Source organism: Microcebus murinus, chromosome 4 (assembly GCF_040939455.1).
Source record: "Microcebus murinus isolate Inina chromosome 4, M.murinus_Inina_mat1.0, whole genome shotgun sequence".
NCBI classification, from domain to species: Eukaryota; Metazoa; Chordata; class Mammalia; order Primates; family Cheirogaleidae; genus Microcebus; species Microcebus murinus.
Genome location: NC_134107.1, coordinates 3,284,236 through 3,301,648, shown reverse-complemented (window position 1 = coordinate 3,301,648; position 17,413 = coordinate 3,284,236). Strand labels below are relative to the sequence as shown.

The 17,413-nt window shown below is 63.6% G+C and overlaps 2 protein-coding genes across 2 annotated transcripts; one reads left to right on the top strand and one right to left on the bottom strand.

Annotated features, from left to right (window-relative positions):
- The first annotated feature begins 3,378 nt into the window (after positions 1–3,378).
- Positions 3,379–11,723, top strand: LRRC25 (leucine rich repeat containing 25). Its single transcript, XM_076001347.1, has 4 exons — positions 3,379–3,459; positions 6,810–6,944; positions 7,472–8,265; positions 11,332–11,723. Exons 3-4 carry the CDS (start codon positions 7,481–7,483, stop codon positions 11,471–11,473), a joined length of 927 nt encoding a protein of 308 aa, XP_075857462.1. The 5' UTR covers positions 3,379–3,459; positions 6,810–6,944; positions 7,472–7,480; the 3' UTR covers positions 11,474–11,723.
- Positions 11,724–14,162: 2,439 nt separating this feature from the next.
- On the bottom strand, positions 14,163–17,194 carry GDF15 (growth differentiation factor 15). The gene is made up of 2 exons (XM_076001534.1): positions 16,869–17,194; positions 14,163–14,963 (listed from the first exon to the last, which is right to left on the bottom strand). The coding sequence occupies exons 1-2, from the start codon at positions 17,164–17,166 to the stop codon at positions 14,362–14,364; spliced, it is 900 nt and encodes a 299-aa protein (XP_075857649.1). The 5' UTR covers positions 17,167–17,194; the 3' UTR covers positions 14,163–14,361.
- Between the last annotated feature and the right edge of the window lie 219 nt (positions 17,195–17,413).

Sequence of the window (17,413 nt, the reverse complement as noted above, 5' to 3'; positions counted from 1 at the left end):
TCCAGCCCGGGTGACAACAGTGAGACCCTGTCTCAGAAATGATAATAATAAAATAAATAAAACCTAGCAAATATAAAGCTAAATACTCCCTTTGGCCTCCAACTAAAGGCCCATTCCCCCACCACGAAATCGAGCCGTTGGGTTGAAAGGCATATGGTATACTTGGGGGAAAAAAAAGAATGAATGTAAAGCCTTTAATATAAATAAAAAATTAAAAAAACAGATAAAAAAAAAAAAAAGAAAGCGAGTCCATGGGCAACGTGCCGCTTCATCGTGTGCTGAGAAACCACCGCTGGCAGGTGCGGGTCCACAACTCTTGTCCCTGAGGACAGTGGAGGCTGGCGGGTAGCCGCGCGGTCCCGGCAGCCCCCAGGCGCTGCCGCAGAGCCTTGGGCAAGCCACTCAAACACACCGCGCCTCAGTTTCCTCGTCCGTAACGGGGGTAACGACAGCACCTTCCTCAAGGAGCTATTGTGGCGACTATGTGGCTTAATATCATTTAAGGAGCCAGGTCTCGGCTGCTGCTGTTATGACTTAAAATGTCTAAGGTTCGTGACTGCTGTAGACTATCTCTTTGTGTCACTACCACTGTCGTTTTTTGTTCTTTGTTTTTTTTGAGACAGAGTCTCACTCTGTTGCCCGTGCTAGAGTGAGTGCCGTGGCGTCAGCCTAGCTCACAGCAACCTCAAACTCCTGGGCTCAAGCGATCCTCCTGCCTCAGCCTCCCAAGGAGTAGCTGGGACTACAGGCATGCACCAGCATGCCCGGCTAACTTTTTCTATATATATTAGTTGGCCAATTAGTTTCTTTCTATTTTTAGTAGAGATGGGGTCTCTCTCTTGCTCAGGCTGGTTTCTAGACCTTGAGCGATCCTCCCGCCTTGGCCTCCCGGAGTGCTGGGATGACAGGTGTGAGCTGCCGCGCCCGGCTTTCTTTTTAAATTTTTTTAAAGCCCCCTGGCTCCCCCAAAGGTGCGCCTGGCCTGGGGGGGGGGGCCCTGGCAGTGGCTTCAGGAGCTGCCCAGGGCGAGGGAGGAGGTGTCCTCCTGCCCGCCCCTCTCCCAAGGGCCATTCGGTGGCTTCTGAAATTTTACCATAACCCACAAAGCCATGTGACCTTCTCTCTGTCTGTCTCTCTCTCTCTCTTTTTTCTTTCCCTAGAGATGGTCTTGCTGTGTTGCCCAGGCTGGCCTTGAACTCCTGACCCTATAACGCAGTCCTCCTGCCTCAGCTTCCCAAGCAGCTGGGACTACAGGTGTGCACCGCTGGGTCCGGCACCAGGTGACCTTAAACGAGGTTTTCCCGGGTCATTAAAATTCACGCTTTGGCCGGGCGTGGGGGCTCACACCCATAGTCCTAGCACTCTGGGAGGCCGAGGCGCGAGGATCGTTTCAGCTCAGGGGTTTGAGGTTGCAGTGAGTCATGATGACGCCACAGCGCCCCACCTGGGGCCACAGAGCACGACTGTCTCCGGAGTTGGAGACCAGCCCGAGCAAGAGCGAGACCCCGGTCTCTACTATAAATAGCAAAGTTAGCCGGGCGTGGTGGCGCATGCTTGTTGTCCCAGCTACTCGGGAGGCTGAGGCAGGAGGATCGCTGGAGCCCAGGAGTTGGAGGTTGCTGCGAGCGAGGCTGACGCCACGGCACTCACTCTAGCCCGGGCGACAGAGTGAGACTCTTGTCTCAAAAAAAAAAAAAAATCCTACTTCTGCGTCATTGCTTGACTTCCTGGATTCCATTTCTGTGCGCGGCTGGGCCAGCGCTGACCCGTGCCTCCCCGGGGGGGGGACACTCGTGTTTCCGCGGGTGTCTGCGGTTCTGGCCTCTATTTGCAGCGCCTCGCCGCGGGGTTCCTCCTGGGCTTGTTTCCCTAGAGGAGGAGACCAAGGCCCAGAGAGGCTAAGGCGCTGGCCCTGGGCCACACAGCCTCCGAGTGTCCTGTCGGGTCTGAGCCGTCTTTGCTGACTCCGTGCGTGGGGAGCCGCGGGTGTCACACCTGTCCTCCTTCCAGCGCCGCCCCCCGGCCCCGCCCGGCCGGCCCCCCGCCTGCGACTCACACCGTCTCTGGTCCCCACTGCTGGCGCTAGAGCCCCTCAGACCCTCCCAGAGCCCAGGAGCCCTCATCCCCTGGGTCCCCAGATCCAAGGATCCCCGGGTCATGGGACGCTCCTGAGACCCAGACCACCAGACTACAGGGTCCCCAGCGTCCTCCGACCCCCTCCAGGGTTCACGGTCTCCGCCCCGCAGCTGCCTGACCCCCGCCACCAGCAGCCTCCGCCTCTCCCCGGTTCCCCCTTTTCTTTTCTTTTCTTTTTTTTTTTTTTTTGAGACAGAGTCTCACTCTGTTGCCCCGGGCTAGAGTGAGTGTCGTGGCGTCAGCCTCGCTCACAGCAACCTCAGGCTCCTGGGCTCAAGCGATCCTCCTGCCTCAGCCTCCCGAGTAGCTGGGACTACAGGCATGCGCCACCATGCCCGGCTCATTTTTTCCATCTATTCTTAGTTAGCCAATTAATTTCTTTTTTTTGAGACAGAGTCTCGCTCTGTTGCCCCGGGCTAGAGTGCCATGGCGTCAGCCTAGCTCACAGCAACCTCAAACTCCTGGGCTCAAGCGATCCTCCTACCTCAGCCTCCCAGGTAGCTGGGACTGCAGGCATGCGCCACCATGCCTGGCTAATGTTTTCTATATATATTTTTTAGTTGGTTAATTAATTTCTTTCTATTTATAGTAGAGATGGGGTCTCACTCTTGCTCAGGCTGGTCTCAAACTCCTGACCTCAAACGATCCTCCCGCCTCGGCCTCCCAGTGTGCTGGGACGACAGGCGCGAGCCTTGGCAAAACAGCCGGCCGGGTTCCTCCTGTTCTAAGAGGCCTCAGGGCGGGCCCTCCCAGCGGCCGCCTGGGGGCGAGGGAGACAGGCAGCCACCCTGGCCGGGCCCACTGCTGGTGGCACCTCTGGGTCCCTCCGTCCCCCTGTTCATGGCGAGTGTGGCCCGGGGGTGGCTTCCGAGTGGAACCGGAACGGGCCGACTGTGGCTCGCGTCCACACAGTGCGACGGGACCGTCCTGCAATAAGAGCCGCAGAAAGGTTGGTGGCGAGGTTCTCGTCCCCCCGCCCGGCCCTGTGGTCACCACTGTTTGCTCCTTGGGTTTCATTCGGGGTTGTTCTATGCAAATGCAATCTACACGCTGGGTTTTTTTTTTTTTTTTTTGGCTTTTCTCACTTGACATTTCCTCTTTGCGCTGCGGACTGAAATTTTGTGTCGAAATGTTTGAAACCCTGTCCCTGGGCGTGCGAGGAGGTGGGGCCCTGGGGAGGTAATTAGGTCCCCAGGGCGGAGCCTTCCGGAAGGGAAAGCAGACAGTGTCCCCAGCGAGGACTCGGCGAGAAGAGGGTCACCTGTGGGTGCCTCGGTCGTGGACTTCTCAGCCTGCGGCAAACGGCGAGGAAACATTTCCGTGGTCGGTAGGCCCCCACCTCCCCCCGACCCCCGACCCCCCCCCCACCCCCGACCCCCGACCCCCACCCCCGTCCGTGGCGGTTTTGTCTCAGCAGCCTGAACGGACTCGCGCTCGGAGACGTGTGGTCTCCGGCCGGGACTGCTGCCGCCACAGGGCCTTCGCACGGGCCGTTCCCGGTCCTGGACGCCTTTTCCCACACCCGTCCCTGCTTACTCAGGGGCTCTCTCCTCCCTTCCGCCTGCCTCGGTCACCCCATTCAAAAGTTGCCCTGGGGCGCGGTGGCTTGCGCCTGTCATCCCAGCACTCTGGGAGGCCGAGGCGGGAGGATTGCTCAAGGTCAGGAGTTGGAGACCAGCCTGAGCAAGAGCGAGACCCCCGTCTCTACTAAAAATAGAAAGAAATTAATTGGCCAACTAAAAATATATATAGAAAGAATGAGCCGGGCATGGTGGCGCATGCCTGTAGTCCCAGCTACTCGGGAGGCTGAGGCAGGAGGATCGCTTGAGCCCAGGAGTCTGAGGTTGCTGTGAGCGAGGCTGACGCCACGGCACTCACTCTAACCTGGGCAACAGAGCGAGACTGTCACAAATAAAATAAAATAAAAGTTACCATACCAGCCTGAGCAAGAGCAAGACATGGTATCTACTAAAAATAGAACAAATTAGCCGGGCGTGGTGGCGTGTGCACCTGTCCCGTCCCAGCTACTGGGGAGGCTGAGGCAGGAGGATGGGGTTGGAGGCTGCAGTGAGCTAGGATGGCGCCGCGGCACTGTAGCCCGGGGCCACAAAGCAGGACCCTGTCTCAGGGGGGAAAAAGAAAGTTGCTACCTTCTTTCCCTCCCTCCCTGTTTCCTTCCTCTATTTTCCACCGCCCGGGCCCCGCCTGCGCCTGGGGTGCTTTCTGGACCCACCGAGGCCAGGGCTCCGTCCCCCACCCCCACCCCACCCCCGCCTCCGCACTGAGGTGGGGACACGGAGATTTTGTCTGTCCATTCACAGCGGCACCTGCCGCTCCCGGACCAGCGCCTGCTCACCGCCAGAGCTTGACGGACCCGTGGCGGGAGGGCCGCGCGGCGACTGTCTCTGCGGGTTCACGGAGCTCTGGGATGGCATTCCCGTGACTCTGGGGCACCCGAGGGTGGACGCGCCGCCGTTGCTGTGTCCCATCCTTCAGTTGTTTCCAATTTTTAAAAAAATCAGCTTTTTGTGTTTTTTTTGAGATAGAGTCTCACTTTGTTGCCGGGGCTAATGTGAGTGCCGTGGCGTCAGCCTCGCTCACAGCAACCTCAGACTCCTGGGCTCAAGCCATCCTCCTGCCTCAGCCTCCCCAGTAGCTGGGACTACAGGCATGCGCCACCACGCCCGGCTAATTTTTTCTATGTATATTTTTAGTCGGCCAATTAATTTTCTTTCTATTTATAGTAGAGACAGGGTCTCGCTCTTGCTCAGGCTGGTCTGGGACTCCTGACCTCGAGTGATCCTCCCGCCTTGGCCTCCCAGAGCGCTGGGACGACAGGCGTGAGCCGCCGCGCCCGGCCAGACCACGTTTTCTTGAGCGGGTCCTCAGCTGCCATGCCGTCAGCTTGCCAACATGCAAATATTCAGGGAGGGATTCCCGGCAGCGGCGTGCTGTGTCAGCAGACACGTGCGTCTTGTCATTCCGCTGGCCGGGCCGGGCTGCCCCGCACCGCCCCACCCACGCCCCACAGGCAGTGCGCGGAGCTGAGAGTGGCCCGTGTCCCCAGCCCAGCCAGCGCCGGGTGTCATCATGGTTTTGGATTTTTACCCATCTGATAGGTGGCAGATAGTTCAGAGTTGTTGTGGTGATTTGCAATTTTCATGTTAGGAGTGAGCTTTTTTTTTGAGACAGAGTCTCACTCTGTTGTCTGAGCTAGAGTGCCGTGGCGTCAGCCTCGCTCACAGCAACCTCAAACTCCTGGGCTCAAGCGATCCTCCTGCCTCAGCCTCCCGAGTAGCTGGGACTCCAGGCGTGCGCCACCACGCCCGGCTCATTTTTTCTAGTTTTAGTAGAGACAGGGGTCTCGCTCTTGCCCAGGCTGGTCTTGAACTCCCGTCCTCAAGCGATCCTCCCGCCTCGGCCTCCCAGAGCGCTGGGATGACAGGCCGAGCTGACCAGTTGTGAGCACCTTTGAATGTGCCGTTTCCAACGCTGCTCGAGAGAGCAGTTTGCAGCTCTTTCCTCAAAGTCTCATTTCGAAAACCCTTGAGCATTCCTCCAACAAGCTGGGGGCGGCCAGGGCAGAGGCTGAGCGGAGGGGCGGGCTCCCCGCCTCCCCTCGGCCACGAGCAGCCTCCTGGCACACGACCCGTTTTACAGAATGTGCAAACAGGGGCCGGGAGCCAGTGGCGTCACAGAGCCAGCGGGTCGGGGGCTGGGATGGGCGCGGCCCTGGCCTGCCTGGCCCCAGAGGGACCCCGAGTGGCTCAGACTGCCTGGAAGCTCAGCCCTCCTCAGGCTCACTGCTGTCCCTGCGCCCCGGGTTGGCCTTGGGCCACAGGGACCTCTCCCCGCTGCCCACCTCCGGACACCAGGCCCGCTCCAGAGGGAGCTTTGGACGCGGGGCCTCTCCTCTGCCCACACACCTGTCTTGGGTCCCCAGGGCCTGGTGTCCAACGCCCCCACCCACCACGCCAGGGGTCCCTCCGCTTCCCAATCTCTAAGCAGTCCGCCCGCTGCTGCGAACACTCCATTCCTCGCCGCCAGAGCCGCCTGCTAGGTTTCCTCCAGCGCTGGGCTCCTGCCCCGTGCCCCTTGCTGCCTGCCGCTCGGATTCACCCTCCAAGACCCAGGCTCCGTGTCCCCTCCCCCAGGGAGCCCTCCTCTCAGCCCGTCCAGCACGGAGGCGCCACGTGCCTGAGTCTCCAGGGCAAGCTAGGAGCTTGGAGAGACAGAGACAGCTTTCGGGCATCCTTAGCAAACTCCTACTCCTATGTTAAAGCCCTAAGTCTGACGTCCCCTCCTCCAGGAAGACCCTGTCCCTGTCTCTGGGCCTTCCCTGACTTGCATGGGCCTGGGGTGAGTCTGTGTCCAGCTCTGTCCTCTCCCAAGGCTGGGTGGGTGGGCCTTGGGGACCTGGCCAGGGCCGAGGACTCTGGGGGAGGGGAGGGGCGCCTAGCATGGGTGATGTTTGTTGAATGAATAAATGGATGCGTGGGTCGGGGGTCCACTGAGCGGAGGGCAAGAAGCGAGGTGGAGGCGCGGAGGTGGAGGCGCGGCCAGTTGGGCTGCCGTGGGGGGGGCGGGACCGGGCCGCCCCTCCCCCCAGCGTGAGAACCTCAGGCCGCGGCGGGCGCGTCGCTGTCTTCATCTTCCCCTCTCGCTCCTCCCAGCCCGCAGTTCCTCTTCCCGGCCGAGCGAGCGAGCGAGCGGGGTGCGCCCAAGGCCACGCAGGTCCGCAGGGTCGCCCGCGTCCAGGTGAGCCGCGCGCGCAGCCCCGGCCCAGGTGTGCCGGCGGGACCCGCCAGGTAAGACCGAGGCCCCGGACTTGGGAGGCCGCAGACCGGAGCTGGGGGACCCCGTCGGCGGCCCCCACCCCACCCCACCCCACCTCACCCCAGGACTGCCCGGGGACCCCGAAGTTCCCAGAGGAACGATTAAGGTGGCGCTCCCTCCACCCCCACCCCCGCCGCTTCCAAGGCAACCGCTCATTTGCATACGGCCCCGTCCTGGCCAATGGGGGCGCCCCAAATGTGGGGGACCTGAGTGAGTCCCCAAAGGGGCTCGTCTGGGAACCGGGAAAGGCTGGGCTCGGCTGCCCGCCTGCCCGCCTTCCCCTAGGCAGGCGCCAGGGAGGGACGTACCCATTCCCCGGAGGCGGCCACTGAGGCCGCGGGCGCCCAGCCAGGGCCCGCCAGGCGCGGCCTCCGCGTCGCCGTCCCGGGGCGGCCGCGGGGCTATAAATAACGACAATAATAATAACCAGCCCGGGCCGCGAGGGAGAGCGCGACCGCAGGGCTGAGGCCGGGGCCCGGGTTGGGGTGTCTCCGCGCAGGCTCCCCGGATGGAGGGCGCCGTGCTGTGGGCGTCGTCGCTGTGGCTGTGGCTGTCGCTGTCGCTGCTGCGGGGCCCGGGCGGCCAGGGCCTGTCCTGCAACGTGACCGCGGTGGACTGGGCGGCGGAGTTCGAGGCCGAGTGCCTGAACCTGAGCGGCCTGGGCGTGCGCCCCCCGCGCAACGGCTCCCTGCGCGCGCGCCGCCTGGCGCTGCTCGACCTGTCGCGCAACGGGCTGCGGGAGCTGCCGCCGCCCGGCTTCTTCGCGCAGCTGCCGGGCCTGCGCGTGCTGCGCGCCGCGGGCAACCCGCTGGGCCGCGTGGACGCGGCGCTGGCGGCGCTCTGCGTGCGCGTGGAGGCCGACTGCAGCTGCGCGCTGGCGCCCTGGCTGGCCGCCTGGCCGGCCAACTGCTCGGACCGCCCGCCCGCGCGCTGCCTGGGCGCGCCCGCCGCCGCCTGGCGCGACCTCCCCGCCTTCCTGCGCGCCCGCTGCGCGCCCGGCCTGCGCCCCGCCGCCGCGGGCGCCCTGGCCGCCGGCGCGCTCCTGCTGCTCGCGCTCGCCGCCGCCGCCGCCGCGCTGCTGGCGCGCAGGGCCCGCGCCGGGCGCCGGGACGCGGGCAAGGCGGCGGGCGCTCGCGACGCGCCCGGCCCCGGCGCCGCCTCGCAGCCGCGCTACAGCAGCCGCGACCGCGGGCCCCGGCCCCGCGCGCCCGCCCCGCGCCGCCCCTCCACGCCCGACTACGAGAACATGTTCGTGGGTGACCCCGCCGCCCCGCGCCAGCAGGACCGCCTCGGGTGAGTGGCCCGCCGCCAGCCTCCCGGCCCAGCCCCGGTCCACGGCCCAGCTCTGCCGCCCGCAGGCTGGGGACTCCCCGGCCGGGGGCTGCGCCTCTCTGGGCCTCAGTCTCTTCATCTGTGAAGTGGGGACACAGTGGCAGCCCCTCTTAGGCCAGTGGCCTCGCCTCTCGGAGCCTCAGTCCCTTCATCTGTGAAGTGGGGACACAGTGGCAGCCCCTCTTAGGCCAGTGGCTCCGCCTCTCAGAGCCTCAGTCCCTTCATCTGTGAAATGGGGACACAGTGGCAGCCCCTAGACTCTCAGGCCAGTGGCCTCACCTCTCAGAGCCTCAGTCCCTTCATCTGTGAAATGGGGACACGGTGGCAGCCCCTAGACTCTCAGGCCAGTGGCTTAGCCTCTCGGAGCCTCAGTCCCTTCATCTGTGAAATGGGGACACGGTGGCAGCCCCTAGACTCTCAGGCCAGTGGCCTCACCTCTCAGAGCCTCAGTCCCTTCATCTGTGAAGTGGGGACACGGTGGCAGCCCCTAGACTCTCAGGCCAGTGGCTTAGCCTCTCGGAGCCTCAGTCTCTTCATCTGTGAAATGGGGACACGGTGGCAGCCCCTAGACTCTCAGGCCAGTGGCTTAGCCTCTCTGGGCCTCAGTCTCTTCATCTGTGAAGTGGGGACACGGTGGCAGCCCCTGCCCCAGGGTGCGGGGTGGGAACTGTGCAGGAAGCAGCTTCTGCTTCGTGACCTGGAAACCCGATTTCTGGCTCCCCAGGACAGGGAGGCGAGTGCTCGAGGCAGACTGGGGGCTCCGCGGTCGCCAGAGGCGGCCGTGGGCTCAGATCTCGTGTGACCCGGGGCTGTCTCTGAACCTCCATTTCCGTCCCTGTAAAATGGGGACAGCACCCCTGTCCCCCGACACCCGCGAGTTGCTAAAGGGGTCATCTGCGTCCCTGCCCCCTACAAGGCCCTAATGCTTCTCCGTAATTTCTTTCTTTTTTTTTTTTTGAGAGAGTCTCCCTCTGTGGCCCAGACTAGAGTGAGTGCCGTGGCGTCAGCCTCGCTCACAGCAACCTCCAACTCCTGGGCTCACACGATCCTTCTGCCTCAGCCTCCCGAGTAGCTGGGATTACAGGCATGCGCCACCACGCCCGGCTGATTTTTTCTGTATATATTAGTTGGCCAATTAATTTCTTTCTATTTATAGTAGAGACGGGGTCTCGCTCTTGCTCAGGCTGGTTTCGAACTCCTGACCTTGAGCAATCCGCCCGCCTCGGCCTCCCAGAGTGCCGGGATTACAGGCGTGAGCCCCCCCCCCCCCCCGCCTGGCTGGTAATTTTGCCGGGCTCAGACAGACGGGTTCCACATTTCCAGGTAGGATGAGGGAGGGTAGGGAGTTTCAGGGGGCGAGGCCAGCGGGGGCAGAGGCTGGGAGGCGAGAAAGAAGAGAGAACCTGCCCTGGGTGGTTTCTAGGAAGGCGAAGCGTGGGGGTGGGGGCTGGCGGGGACTGGAGGGGTCCAGGCAGGAAGGGCCGGCAGCCCTGGCTGTGTCCATGTCAAATCACCTGTCGTCCCAGCACTCTGGGAGGCCGAGGCGGGAGGATCACTCAAGCTCAAGAGTTTGAGACCAGCCTGAGCAAGAGTGAGACCCCGTCTCTACTATAAATAGAAAGAAATTAATTGGCCAACTAAAAATATATAGAAAAAAATGAGCCGGGCATGGTGGCGCATGCCTGTAGTCCCAGCTACTCGGGAGGCTGAGGCAGGAGGATGGCTTGAGCCCAGGAGATTGAGGTTGCTGTGAGCCAGGCTGACGCCACGGCACTCACTCTAGCCTGGGCAACAAAGTGAGACTCTGTCTCAAAAAAAAAACAAAAAAAAACAAAACAGTAGCTGGAAAGCAGAAGTGGGCTGGGGCGGGGAGGTGAGGCGCTTGGTTCCCCGAGGCAGTTTGCGCTCTGACCACATCTGCCTCCCCGCCAAGCAGCCTCCCGCGTGAACCGCCGCACCAGCCTCTCCGTGCAGAGCTGAGCCGAACGGGTCGTTTCCAACCCTGCAGTGTAGCCTGCTGGGTCACACTACAGCCCGCGGGCCACACGCGGGCCCTCCGAGCACATGTATCCGGCCCTCCGGGTGTTTTTGCCGCCACTGCCTGTCCTGCTTAGCAGCCGGCTGGTCCAGGGCCCGCAGTGCTCACTCTCCCAACGGTCTGAGGGCCAGTGAACCGGCCCCCTCTTGAAAAAGTTTGAGGACCCCTGGTTTAGAGTCTACGACTGCAAAAATGGAGGCCCCAGGAGGCAAGGGAATGACTTGCTTAAGGCCACCCGGCCAGTCAAAAAGAGAGGCAGAAAACACACCCTGACTCCCAGTCCTGTCCGTTTGCTTACAACCACTTATGTGTTCAGAGTTGTTCATACTATAGTGTGAGTGACTGACAGATGGCGCTTTCCCGAAGTGGCTTTTTTTTTTTTTTCCACGAGGGGAGCTGGGGGTGGAGTTAGGATATTCTGGAGGCAGGAAGGTTCTTCTCTGGGAGATCTTGCCTACCCTAACGAGATATTCCTAAGTAGGCTACTCACTCTTCGGCCAATTCTACGGATGCAGGAACTGAGGCTCAGAGATTATTTTCATATGCCAGGGCCACAGAGTGGAGTGGCTCCAGGGGACCTGGCGAAAATATTTCCCATCTAAAGGGACAAACGCTGTTTGGCTCCAGCCGCTTGTGTCCACGTGACTGAGGCGGCCGGAGCTTCCGGTTTTTCAGGAGGAAACCGAAATCTAGATTTTCCTGTGAAAACGAGCAGCTGTCTTAGCCTTGAGGAAGGGCAAAACCCTGCCATGGGTCCAGAGTCCCCAGACCTCAGCGCTCCAATGCACACATTCTTCCCCAAATCGCTGTCCTCCCCGACTTCCTCAGAGGGCGGGAGGGCCCCGAGGGATAGCCGGAGCGCTGCCTGGTGCCTCGGTTTCCCGACGTGTCAACGTTACGGGCGGACTCAGCCACGCCGGGCTTCCCCAGAGCTGGGGAGCCTGTGCCCTGAGCCCGCCCGCCCCCCGCCCGCCTGTGTGTGCCCACAGGGCCCAGCAGCCCCCGGAGGACGGCGACCTCTACATGAACTACAGGAGCCCGGACGCCGACTGCTCCCCCGTCTACTGCAACCTGCAGGCGCTGGGCCGGGCCGCGCCGGGCGAAGAGGAGTATGTGGTTCCCGGGCGCTGAGCCCGCAGCGCCCGCGGCCGCGCCCCGCCCCTCCCCGGCCCCTGCCTTGGGGCACACCAGCTCTCCCCCGGCCTCAGTCTCCTCATCTGAGGAATGGGGACAGGAGAGGGCCGACCCCGAGGCCCCGCTCGGCTCCTCAGCCCCGTCGGCTGCCGGAGGAGGAAGACGAGAGACCCCGGACTAGGGCACGGGAGGGTCATCTTCCTGTCGGTGTGCAGCCGGTGCTCAATAAATGCTTTGGGGCTGATGAGGCTGCTGGCGCGGGCTCCGTGGGCTCCTCCCGGGCTCCCACCCGAGACTTGCCAGAATCGCCCCCCACCTGCCGTCCCTCCCTTCCACCCTCTCGGGGCCCCTTCCGGCGGGGGGAGCCCAGTCTCCAGGCTTGACCCCCAGAGCAGCCCACACCGGCCCAGGGCATCTCTATAGCCCAGGAGTCGGGCCGGGCCCTGCCCCTGCTCACACACCCTCCATGGCTCCCTGCTGCCCCCCACCCCAGAGCCTCGGCTTGGTGCTGGAGGCCTGTGCGGCCCAACCCTGCCCATCCCATCCGCTTTCCCGTCCTCTACCCTTCCGATCTGGGCTCCGTCCCCACCAGGCCCCCTCCCTGCCGGATGCTCCGTTATCCTGCCCGTGCCCTTCCTTCCACCCATTCCCTTCCACGCTTTCCCACTCTACAGCTATCTGACGCGGATGCTCGGCTCCGGCCCGGGTGTCGGGAGGCGTGGCGCCCGGCCCGGCCAGCCCATTTCCGCAGGACCAGGCGATCAGGATTGGTCTCTGAGGCTGCTCTTGCGCTAATGCTCCCAGGAAACTCAACGGGTCCTTCAGGGCCCAGGTGTAACGCCGCCTCCTCTGGGAAGCCTTCCCTGGTCCTTCCCCAGGCAGAAGTATTCGTCACCGCCAGGCCTTCGTGCATTTCAAGAGTTTTTTTTTTGAGACAGAGTCTCGCTCTGTTGCCCAGGCTAGAGTGAGTGCCGTGGCGTCAGCCTCGCTCACAGCAACCTCAGACTCCTGGGCTCAGGCGATCCTCCTGCCTCAGCCTCCCGAGTAGCTGGGACTACAGGCATGCGCCACCACGCCCGGCTAATTTTTTCTATATGTATATTAGTTGGCCAATTAATTTCTTTCTATTTTTAGTAGAGGCGGGGTCTCGCTCAGGCTGGTTTCGAACTCCTGACCTTGAGCAATCCACCCGCCTCGGCCTTCCAGAGTGCTGGGATGACAGGCGTGAGCCACCGCGCCCGGCCAAGTCTGCCGGCTTTCGAGAGCCCCTGGCGTGCAGTTCAATTCTGAGGCCTCCTCGGCGCCGTTTTCAGAGAACCCGAGTTCGTCCCCACTGCAGGGCCTTTGCACGTGGGGTTTGCGTGCAAACGTGGGGTCCGCTGGTCCTGCTGCTCCTCCAGGTCCCAGCTCAGGCGCCCCTCCTTGGGGGGGCCCGTCGCCTGCCTGGGCGACCTCCGCCTCTGCTCACCGCACAACTGCCCGGGCAAACCCTCGGCGCCCTTCGTGCCGCCCGGCCCCTGTCTCGGGACGCAGCCGCCTTCCTGCCCACGGCCCTGGGCGCCGCGAGCCAGCCGGCGCTGGTCCGTCCCGCCGCCGCCGCCCCGTCTTTGCTTCCGGCCGGGGACGCCCGCCGCTGCCGGGTCGGCCTCTGCGGTGAGACCCCGGCAGACCCGCCTCGCTGCTGGGACAGGGGCCCTGCTCCGGCCTGCCGGCCCGTCTGCGACTCAGCGTGCACAGGCAGGTGGGTGTGAGCACGTGTGTGCACATGTGTGTACATGTATGTGCATGTGTGGGCACATGTGTGTGCAGGCGTGTGCGCGTGTGTGCAGGTGTGATGTGTGTGCAGGTGTGATGTGTGTGCACGTGTGCACATGTGTGTACAGGTATGTGTGCGTGTGCACATGTGTGATGTGTGTGCGTGTACTCAGCATGTCTCAGCAATCCCAGGACCCTAAACAGGAAGAGCCTATAGCCGGGGGCGAGCTGTGCGTGGAAACCTTCTTCCCAACTGATTTGTTTCTCCCTGCTCTTTCAGTACGAAAGCATGCAGGCATCATCATTTTAAAAGCAAAGGACAGGGCCGGGCGCGGCGGCTCACGCCTGTAATCCCAGCACTCTGGGAGGCCGAGGTGGGAGGATCACTCGAGGTCAGGAGTTCGAGACCAGCCTGAGCAAGAGCCAGACCCCGTCTCTACTATAAATAGAAAGAAATTAATCGGCCAACTAAAAACATACAGTGAAAAGATGAGCCAGGTGTGGTGGCACATGCCTGTAGTCCCAGCTACTCGGGAGGCTGAGGCAGGAGGATCGCTCGAGCCCAGGAGTCTGAGGTTGCTGTGAGCGAGGCTGACACCACGGCACTCACTCTAGCCTGGGCAACAGAGAGAGACTCTGTCTCAAAAAAAAAAAAAAAATAGCAAAGGACAAAAGAAAAGGAAGAAAACACCAAAAACAAACAAGCACACAGACCGAGAAAATCAGAGCTGGCGTCGCTGCGCGCTGAGCCCAAGGCGTCCCCAGTGCCTTCGGATCGCCTGGTGTCCCCAAGCACACCTCACCCCCCGCCACCCATTCCCTGAACCTCTCCTCGGACCCCTATGCCAGGTTCCCTGGGGAAACTGAGGCCAGCGAGCGAGGGGTCTTCCCAAGGCCACCCAGCCCGACCCGGACACCACAAGGCGGGATCCAGACACCTTCGTTTTTATTACAAGTTTTAAATAAAGACTCATCCCCCCAGACCCACCCTCCTGCCCTCCCTCCCCCCAGGGCAGGCCGACCCCAATAAGTTAAGAATAAATACGTATAAACACAGCGGCGCGGGCAGGGCGCACGCGCGGGCAGCGGGCGCGCGGGCCCATTCTGCAGGCGGGGCAGACTGAGGCCGCTCAGACGCAGTGGCACTCCCTGGCCAGGAGGTCGTCGTAGGTCTGCAGCGCCACGCCGCCGGCGCCCGTCTTCTGCAGGACCACCACGGGGCTGTAGCCGGAGGGCACGCAGCACGGGGCGGGCACCTCCGCCTTGCGGCCGTGGAGACGCGCCCTGACCTGCGCGTGCGCGTTGGCCGCGCGGAACCGCCTGGGGCACGCGCCCGCGCACACGGTCACCTGCAGCTCGCGCGGCGACAGCACCCAGTCGCCCCAGCCCAGGTCGTCGAGCGACGCGCGCACCGTGTGCAGCCGGCAGCAGCGCCCGGGCCCGAGCGGACAGTCGTCGCCGGCGCTCGCGCGCGCTCTGCGGGCCGCCCGGGCGGACCCCGACGGCGACAGCGGCGGCGTCGGCGGAGGGGACAGTGGCAGGTGCAGCTCGGGCGCCTCCGGGTCGGGCAGGCGGAGCTGGCGCCGCAGCTGCTGCGTCGCGTCCCACGGGCGAGGTCCGGTCCGGGACAGGCGGAGCAGGGCGCGGCGGAGGCGGGCGGCCCCGGGGAGCCCCTCGGCCAGGGCGGCCCGCGCGATGCGCAGCTGCAGGTGGCCGTCGGAGCCGAGCCGCACTGTGGGGACACGGGGCGGGAAGCGGGTCGGCCACAGGGCCTTTGCACGGCCGCTGCCTCCGCGTCTCCGCGGGGCTGGCTCCTCCTCCTCCCTCCCTGCCTCCCGCCTGCTGGACAGAGGATGTCCCTGCGGGTCACTCGCCTCCCCTCCGAGCACCTCGGCAGGGCTGAAGGGTCACATCCTGCCCTGGCACACAGTAGGTGCTTTGTAAACACGCGAGGGCGTCAGCGCGCATCCGACCGTTAGAGGGCCGAAGACCCAAGCCCCGCTCAGAGTCCTCCCCGGCAGGCCGGAACAGGCCCTGAAGGCCTACTAAGTGCAGGGCTGGGACACAGACGCTCGGTGCCTTTTCTGTCCGGCCCCCATTTCTTTTTTTTGAGACAGAGTCTCACTCTGTCGCCCAGGCTAGAGTGAGTGCCGTGGCGTCAGCCTTGCTCACAGCAGCCTCAGACTCCTGGGCTCAAGCGATCCTCCTGCCTCAGCCTCCCGAGTAGCTGGGACTACAGGCACGCGCCACCATGCCCGGCTAGTTTTTTCTATATATATTAGTTGGCCAATTAATTTCTTTCTATTTATAGTAGAGACGGGGTCTCACTCTTGCTCAGGCTGGTCTCGAACTCCTGACCTCGAGCAATCCGCCCGCCTCGGCCTCCCAGAGAGCTGGGATTACAGGCGTGAGCCACCGCGCCCACCCAGCTCTCATTTCTATATCTGAGAAATAGAGCATCCGGGCCGGGCGCGGTGGCTCACGCCTGTGATCCTACCTCTCTGGGAGGCCGAGGCGGGAGGATCATTTGAGCTCAGGAGTTCAAGACCAGCCTTAGCAAGAGCGAGACCCCGTCTGTCCTATAAATAGAGAGAAATTAATTGGCCAACTAATATATAAAGGAAAAAATGAGCCGGGCGTGGCGGCGCATGCCTGTAGTCCCAGCTACTCGGGAGGCTGAGGCAGGAGGATCGCTTGAGCCCAGGAGTCTGAGGTTGCTGTGAGCGAGGCTGACGCCACGGCACTCACTCTAGCCCGGGCAACAGAGCAAAACTCTGTCTCAAAAAAAAAAAAATAGAGCATCCGGTCCCCCACATTCCAGACGACTTGGCCTCGAGGACCCCTAGAGGTCCCCCAGGCTGGTGGAAGAGCCCGGGACCAGAGAGGCTGGGACCCGAGTGTCCACCACCGGGTCAGTCGCTAGGCTCAGAGATGGCTGGCGGTCCGCCCCATGCAGCACAGTACAGCGGGGGTAGGATAAGAGCGCCTCCCTCTGCCTGCCCCTCCTGGGTCCTAGTGCCTGGCTCCCATCACCACCCCCACCTCCTTGGCGGGCTCGGGCGGGGAGAACACTCCCTCCGCCCCACCCCCGCCCCCCGCGGGGCACCTGTTGCGTGTGACTTTAGCGGCTGCGGTGACCCGCGGTTGCATCAGATCAGGAACCAGCTGCGGCAGGCTCTGCCCCCCACGCAACTTCCCTCTCCCTCCCATCCCTCCTCCCGCGCCCCTGGCAGCCCGCGGCAGGGACCCTGGCCCCCCACCAGCCTGCGGCGGGGACCCCCGCCCCCCATCCCCTGCCCCGCCAGGTCGCGGGTCGGCCGGGCCCCGCACACTCAGGCCGCTGCCTGGCGGCCCCAGGCGGGGTTCAGTTTCCCGGGGCATGGGGTTGGGGGTCGGGGGTCGGGCTATGGCATCCCCTGTCCCTGGAGCCCCACCGTGCCTCGGTGTGAACCAGGCTGTCGGCCGCCCCGTCCAACCCAAGCTGTGGACAGGACACTCCTGCCCGGTTCGCAGGTGGGGAAACTGAGGCTCAGAGGTGGGCTTGGACCTCCCAGACACCACGGGACCACCGGTTAGATGTGGGGCTTCCCCCGGGGGTGGGGGGACAGGAGAGGAGGGTCCCCAAGGCTTCACTCACGCTCTGGGCTGAGCATCCCGGCGGCGGGGACGGGCGCGGGCTCTGAGTTCGAGTCCTCCCGGCTGAGGTTCGCCCGCAGCCTGGCCAGCAGCTCCTCGTAGCCTTTCCGCAGCTCCTGGGACCCTGTGGCGGCGGCGTCGTCGGTCCCCACGTCCCCGACGTCCCCGGAGCTCGGGGCGCTCTTCTGCGCCAGGGACAGGGCGCCCCCGGGCGGCGGCCACCCGAGCACGAGGGCCGCCAGGGGCAGCAGCAGCATCGGGCAGGGGCGCGGTGGTGGCCGGGGACCCGGCCCGGGCATGGCCGGCTGCCTGCGGGGACTCTGAGCCGGACTGGCGGCCAGGCTGCAGGACGGCCCTTATAGCCCCGGACTTTGCCTGCCCCGCCCCCGCCCCGCCCCCGCCCCGGAGCGGCGACACTCCAGTGACCCGCCCCGCAGGATCTTGGGGTGCATTTAGGGTTGGGCTGGGGGGGTCACTCCAAGGGGAGCTGGGGCACGTCTCTCTGAGCCTCAGTGACCTGTTGCATGAATTGGGGTCACTGTCCTA

What these genes read in the sequence shown, in the direction of transcription:
- LRRC25 (XM_076001347.1), top strand. Translation starts at nt 7,481, where the DNA reads ATGGAGGGCGCCGTGCTGTGGGCGTCGTCGCTGTGGCTGTGGCTGTCG. An exon ending in CGCCAGCAGGACCGCCTCGG is followed by an intron (nt 8,266 to 11,331) that starts GTGAGTGGCCCG and finishes GTGTGCCCACAG; the next exon opens with GGCCCAGCAGCCCCCGGAGG.
- GDF15 (XM_076001534.1), bottom strand. Translation starts at nt 17,166, where the DNA reads ATGCCCGGGCCGGGTCCCCGGCCACCACCGCGCCCCTGCCCGATGCTG. An exon ending in CGGGATGCTCAGCCCAGAGC is followed by an intron (nt 14,964 to 16,868) that starts GTGAGTGAAGCC and finishes GTGTCCCCACAG; the next exon opens with TGCGGCTCGGCTCCGACGGC.